This window comes from Muntiacus reevesi, chromosome 8 (assembly GCF_963930625.1).
Source record: "Muntiacus reevesi chromosome 8, mMunRee1.1, whole genome shotgun sequence".
In the NCBI taxonomy this organism is placed as follows: Eukaryota; Metazoa; Chordata; class Mammalia; order Artiodactyla; family Cervidae; genus Muntiacus; species Muntiacus reevesi.
The window spans coordinates 93247742-93253831 of record NC_089256.1 but is presented as its reverse complement, the minus strand read 5'-3'; the positions used below and the strand labels follow the sequence as shown (position 1 = coordinate 93253831).

General features: G+C 44.4%; 1 protein-coding gene and 1 non-coding gene across 2 annotated transcripts; both read right to left on the bottom strand.

Moving 5' to 3' along the window:
- Positions 1-3719: 3719 nt before the first annotated feature.
- TRNAC-ACA (transfer RNA cysteine (anticodon ACA)) lies at positions 3720-3791 on the bottom strand. Its single transcript has one exon. It is a non-coding gene; the product is annotated as a tRNA-Cys (tRNA).
- A 1009-nt stretch (positions 3792-4800) lies between these two features.
- On the bottom strand, positions 4801-5303 carry LOC136173319 (small nuclear ribonucleoprotein Sm D2). The gene has a single exon (XM_065942846.1). The coding sequence runs from the start codon at positions 5245-5247 to the stop codon at positions 4891-4893; it is 357 nt and encodes a 118-aa protein (XP_065798918.1). The 5' UTR covers positions 5248-5303; the 3' UTR covers positions 4801-4890.
- Between the last annotated feature and the right edge of the window lie 787 nt (positions 5304-6090).

Genomic DNA, 6090 nt, shown 5'->3' with positions numbered 1-6090 from the left:
AAATCCTGTTTTCTTCCTGAAATTCCTCCCAGTCTACAACAGAATCCCTATCTTGCATTTCTTTTTATTCTTAACAGCACTTAGCATAATGTCAGTCACATGATAGGTGCTCAGCAAATTTAAATCTTGATTAATTCTATTCTGATTCCCAGTCTGAGTTCCAATTATAAGAAACTTGAGAAAACAGAAAACATAAAAAGGGTAAAGGATTTCATCCCCAAACTGATTATTTTGCCTCATATTTTTCATGTTGCAACGTGATGATGTCGTCTTATGCTTTCAACATTTTGATTGAAAGAATATTGAGACAGGACGTAGTTTTAACACTGTTTTGGTGTCTTGCTTACCCTCCCTCACCCCCTCCAGCTGCAGTTACTGTTGACTGCTAAAGGCTTATAGGTACACCATGTTTTCCAAAGAATTGCCCTCAGTTGATGGGCGCTGTCTTGCCAGGCAAGCTAAGCACTCCCTTCAATAATTGACCTCAGAAGTTATTTTGTAGCCCACTGTCTTGCATCAAAGGGTGAAAATTCTGCAAAGGATCCCTGCAGAACAGGCCCTAGCTGGACTTTAACTGAGATTACATTCTTCCTTAGCTCTTTCCTTTTCCCCAATCCTGCTTAATTCTCTTGCTTACTAAGGTTTTCTTTTCTTTTTATTTATTTACTTATCTTTGGCTGCTCTGAGTCTTTGTGGCTTTGCATGGAGTTTTCTCTAGTTGCACTTCCCTGGTGATCTAGACAGTAAAGAACCTGCCTACAATGCAGGAGACCCAGGTTCAACCCCTGAGTTGGGAAGATTCCCCCAGAGAAGGGAATGGCAACCCACTTCAGTACTCTTGCCTGGAGAATTCCATGGACAGAGGAGCCTGGCGGGCTACAGTCCACGGGGTCACAAAGCGTCAGACACGACCAAGTGGCTGACAGCTCCAGGTTTCTCTAGCTGCTGCGAGTGGAGGCTCTTCTGCGTGATGTGGTGCCCGTTGCATTGCGCAGGCTTCTCATTGCGGTGGCTTCTCTTGAAGCTCAAGTTCTAGGCTCGCAGGCTTCAGTATTTGGATCACATAGGCTCAGGAGTTGTAGCTCACCAGCTTCGTTGCTTCACGGCATGAGGAACCTTCTTGGATCAGGGATCGAACCCATGTCCCCTGCATTGGTAGGCAGATTATGATACACTGCGCCACCAGGGACGTCCCAGGTTTTCTTGAAGAGTGCTCCCTCGGTAACTGGCACACATCCCAACCCCTGTCTCAGGCTCTGCTTCCAGAGACCAACCTAGGGCAGAGAATCTCAAAGGTCATGCATGCATGCTAAGTCACTTTAGTCGTGTTCAACTCTTTGCCACCCTGTGGACTGTAGCCCGCCAGGCTTCTCCGTCCACGGGATTCTCCAAGCAAGAACACTGGAGTGGGTTGCCATGCCTTTCTCCAGGGAATCTTCCCGTCCCAGGGATCAAACCCGTTTCTCCAGCATCACCTGCATTGCAGGTGGATTCTTTACAGCTGAGCCGCCAGGGAAACGGAAGGAAGCTCGTATGCGTCAAGCAATCACAGCCAAGTACTTTATAACTTCCTGAGTGGCTTGCTTTCTTACCCACGTATAGCTTTGTCTTCTGTAGTGGACTTGCCTTTGCAGTAAATGCTCAGCTCTGGTACGCATGACCGGCCCCTGGTCTAGTTGGTTGCCCGGCCCTGACTTGTGTGGAGCTGCCGGCTACTGGTTGGTGGGCTGGGTCCTGGGGCGGCTGGCTGAAGAGCCCCAGGAGGCGCCAGGGCCAGCGCTGTCCCACTGGAGGGTGAAAACTGGTCCTGAAGTTAGTGACTGTGGGGCCAGACCTAGCGTTAGCCTGCTGGTGGGTGGGTGGCTCATTTCCTGACACGGCTGACTGCGTGCTCTGGGGTGTCCTAAAGCGGGTGCTGGCCTGCAGATGAGTGGGCTGGATCCCAGGGCAGCTGGTTGAGGGGGCCAAAGTGCCTTGGAACTGGCGCTGTCCTGCTGGTGGGCAGAGCTGAGGCCCAGGGATTTCTGGGGCTCATGGCCCCTGGTGCATGAGGCTGGTCCTTTGGTGGTGAACAGAGGCCTGCGGTCGCTGGCTGCAGGGAGCCTGGGCTTAGTCCGTACACTTGCGTGTGGGGTTGAGTCCTGAGCCCTCTGATGGACCAGGCTGTGTCCCAGGGAGACTGTGGACTCAAGGGTTCCTTTAGGCAGCCTGCCTGCTGCTGGGTGGAGCTGTGTTCCGGCTCAGCCAGTTGCCTGGCCTGAGGCATCCTAGTATGTACTGGTGTTTACTGTACCTATGGGCGGGGCTGGGTCCCAGTTTGGGTAAGCTAGAAGGAGGAGTCCAAGATGGCGCTTGCCAGCCCCAGAGCCCTCCTGGCAGAATGCAACTCCCAAAGCGGCTGTCCCCAGGGTGAGCTTCAGCTGCTCCTGACGCTGGGAGGCTCTCCGAGATCAGCAAGGGGGTCTGACCCAGGCTTCTTTCAGATGACTGCTTCTGCCCCAGGTCCTGGAGTGTTGAGATTTTGTGCACCTGCTTTAAGAATGGAGTCTCTCTTTCCTACAATCCTCTGACTCTCCTGAAAATAAGCCCTCTGGCCTTCAAAGCCAGGTGTTCTGGGGGCTCATCTTCTCAGTGTGGGGCCCCTGGGTTGCAGCCTGATGTGGGACTAGAAACCTTTGTTCCCCAGGGAGAACCTCTGCAGCTCTCATAACCTCGCATTTGTCGATCACCTGCCCAGGGGTTTCGAGTCTTGACCATAGTGCATCTCTACCCATCTCCTTGTGGTTCCTTCTCTATATCTTTAGGAGTAGATGATCTTTTCTGCTAGATTACAGCCTTTCTCATCTATAGTTGCTCTGTAAATTGTTCTAATTTTGGTATGCCCCTGAGAGTATGTGAATTCAGGGTCTTCCTACTCTGCTATCTTGGCCATCTAGCCAAAATGTTCTGACAAGAGAAGTAAAATTGAAAAGAGCAAGCAAAATTATCCCATCATAGAAGACATAATTATAAACCAGAATCATGGCAATCAAAAATTTTTAAAATGTTTATTTATTATTTGGCCCTGTCGGATCTTAGTTGCAGCAGACGGCATCAATCTTTCGTTGAGGGACAGAGTCTCTAGCTGCGGTGCATGGGCTTGGTTGCTCTGTAGCATGTAGGATCTGAGTTCCCGGACCAGGGATTGAACCAGCGCCCCTGGTATTCTAAGGTGGATTCTTAATCACCTTCCCTGGACCATCCGAGAAGTACTAAACTTTTAAGACTACTACAAATAATAAAGTAATTCAACTAGGTGGCTAGATTTATATCAATGCACAGAAATTAATAGTTTTCTAGAAACAAATGACTGATATAGAATTTAATGGAAGAAAATACTCCATTTATAAGAAGAAAAAAAAGATAATATGTTAGGAGTAAACAGCAGGAAACATGTAAGAAATGTATAAAATAAATGTTAAAACTTAACCAATAAACATAAAAGACTTGAAGAAGTGGACTGGCGTACTATGACTTCAGAAGAAAGGTTCAAAACCATTAAGTCATCAATTTTTCTAAAGTGAAAAGGCAGGCGAAGTTGTCAGTTGCTCAGATGTGTCCAACTCTTTTACCATGGATGTAGTTCAACCTATGGACTGCAGCCCGCCAGGTTCTTCTGTCCAGGGGACTTCCCAGGCAAGAATACTGGAGTGGGTTGCCATTCCCGTATTCAGGGGATCTTCCCAACCCAGGAATTGAACCTGGGTCTCCTGCATTGTAGGCAGATACTTTACCATCTGAGCCACCAGGGAAGCCTTCTAAAGTTAATATAAAAGTAAGTTCTTGAGCTAGTATATAAATTTAAAACATAAATTAAAATATTCCTAACAAAGTCCTTCCCCAGCCTTATTGAATGTAAAGGTGTACAGTGTAACGGTATATGTCTATACCACTTTGAGATGATTTTGAGATGATTACCACAATAAAGTTAGTTAACACACCCATCACCTCACACACTATTTCTTTTAATAGTGAGAACATTTAAGATCTACTTTTAGCAACTTTTCAAACATACGATACAGGACTTCCCTAGTGGTCTAGTGGTCAAGAATCCACCTGGCAATGTAGGGGACACAGGTTCGATCCCTGGTCTGGGAAGGTTCCACATCCAGTGGGACATCTAAGCCTACGTGCCACAAGTACTGTGCATTCTGGAGCCCGAGCCCTGCTACAAGAGAAGTCACTGCAATGAGAATCCTGTCACCACAACTAGAGAGTGGCCCCTCCCACCACAACATCGCAACTAGAGGAGCAATGAGGATCCAGCACAGCCCCCCAAAATATATGTAGCTATATATATACATGTATTTAATGTCACATGGTAAATAGTATTGTAAAGGAATGCTGAGTTATCAATGGTCCTTTACAGTAAAATTTACCTTAATAGTATATGCTTTGGACTGAAAATTCTCAATGCTGGTGTGTTGAGAAAAACTGATAGCATCTGTTTTTAATATATAATTATGCTTTTATGGTTGTAACTTAAAAAATTTGTTACTGACTTCCATTCTTTTCATTATGCATTAATATGCATTAATTCTTTTCATTTATGCATTAAGAAAGCATAAATGTGCATTTGAATTACCTGATAATCCTCTTAATATATGGATTCTCATTGAGTGATTCTCAAGTGGGCCTGAGATTTTCAATTCTAACAGACTCCCGGACCAAACTTTAAATGGCAAGGAACTGGAAGCTATATGGAGAATTTTTAAAAAGTATTTATAAAGCAAAACATATTTTTTTTTTTTTTTTTTTCACTAGAAAAAAAACACGGTTTTATTATTTCAACTACAGAGGGCAGGTCTTTGCAAAACCAGGGGGCAAGTTCTGACAGCAGGGAGGAGGCCCCTACTTGCCAGCGATAAGCGGGTTTCTCAGGACCACGATGACAGAGTCCCCACGCAGGAACATCTTGGAGATGTAGCGGTCCTTGTTGACTGGCTTGGACTTCTTCTTGCCTTTGCCGCTCTTGGGGACCTCTGTCCACATTTCTTTCACGTTCTCCAGGACCATGTTGCAGTGCCTGTCGAAGGCCTTCACGCGGCCCAGGAGCTTCTTGTTGTTACGGCAGTTGATGAGCACTTGAGTGTTGTTTTTGACTGACTGCGTGAGCACGGAGAGTGGCCCCGTGTTAAACTCCTCCTCCTCGCGCTTCTGCAGCTCCTCTGGGGTCATCTCACTCTTGGGTTTGTTGAGGAGACTCATGATGATGATGGTGACCGGGTTCTCAAGTCACTACCGTCTCCTACGCGGTGTGCCTTCCGAACCAGCAAAACATATTTTGATTCAGCTGCCTTCCAATTAAATACAAAGAAAATCAAAAGGAAACTATTATTTAAAATTTCACTAGGAATAGTCTTACAAAACAGATTTCAATCTTGCATTCCTTAGTTTTCTTGAATATGGTAAAAGACATAAACAAAACCCATTGTTGTATGACTGATATCAATAAGCACTTTTCATTTGTAGTTTAGTAAAAGTAAAATGAGCTACCTTCAGCTTAAAATTCATGAGTTTTAAAAATCATATTTATTAAAAAATAAATTTAAAAGATGCAAGCTTGTTTTGACCACAAAGCTTGTTTCACATTTCTTCACCCCTGAAAAGTCTAAGAACCAGTAGTCTTTGTTACAACTGCAAATAGATGTGATGATTTACTGTACTGCTACCACTTTTGAATAGCTCTTGATAACTGGAAAAGTCTTTCATAGAAAGCATTTGTCGGTAGTGACAGGTTGCACTTTATGTTTCAAATAGGCCAGCTTTTTGAGAATAAAAACAAGTTTGAAAAATGGAAGTAGAATTCTTAATTCTCAATATTCTTCCTGTCCTTATATTATTCCTGATTCTTTTAAAGTACTGTTTTAGTTTTTTTAAGAAAGTAATTTATTATTTTTTTTATTTTAACTAGGAAAACAGTCATGTGCATTTGGGCAATCCTAAAACTCCTTAGATATATTTAGCTAAATATAATACATCTTCGTAAGTACAGAACTTGGAAGGAAGTAAGGAATATCCTCTTGGGTCAGACAAAGAGGAAACTAAAAA

Coding starts and splice junctions, on each gene's coding strand:
- LOC136173319 (XM_065942846.1), bottom strand. CDS start 5,247: ATGAGTCTCCTCAACAAACCCAAGAGTGAGATGACCCCAGAGGAGCTG.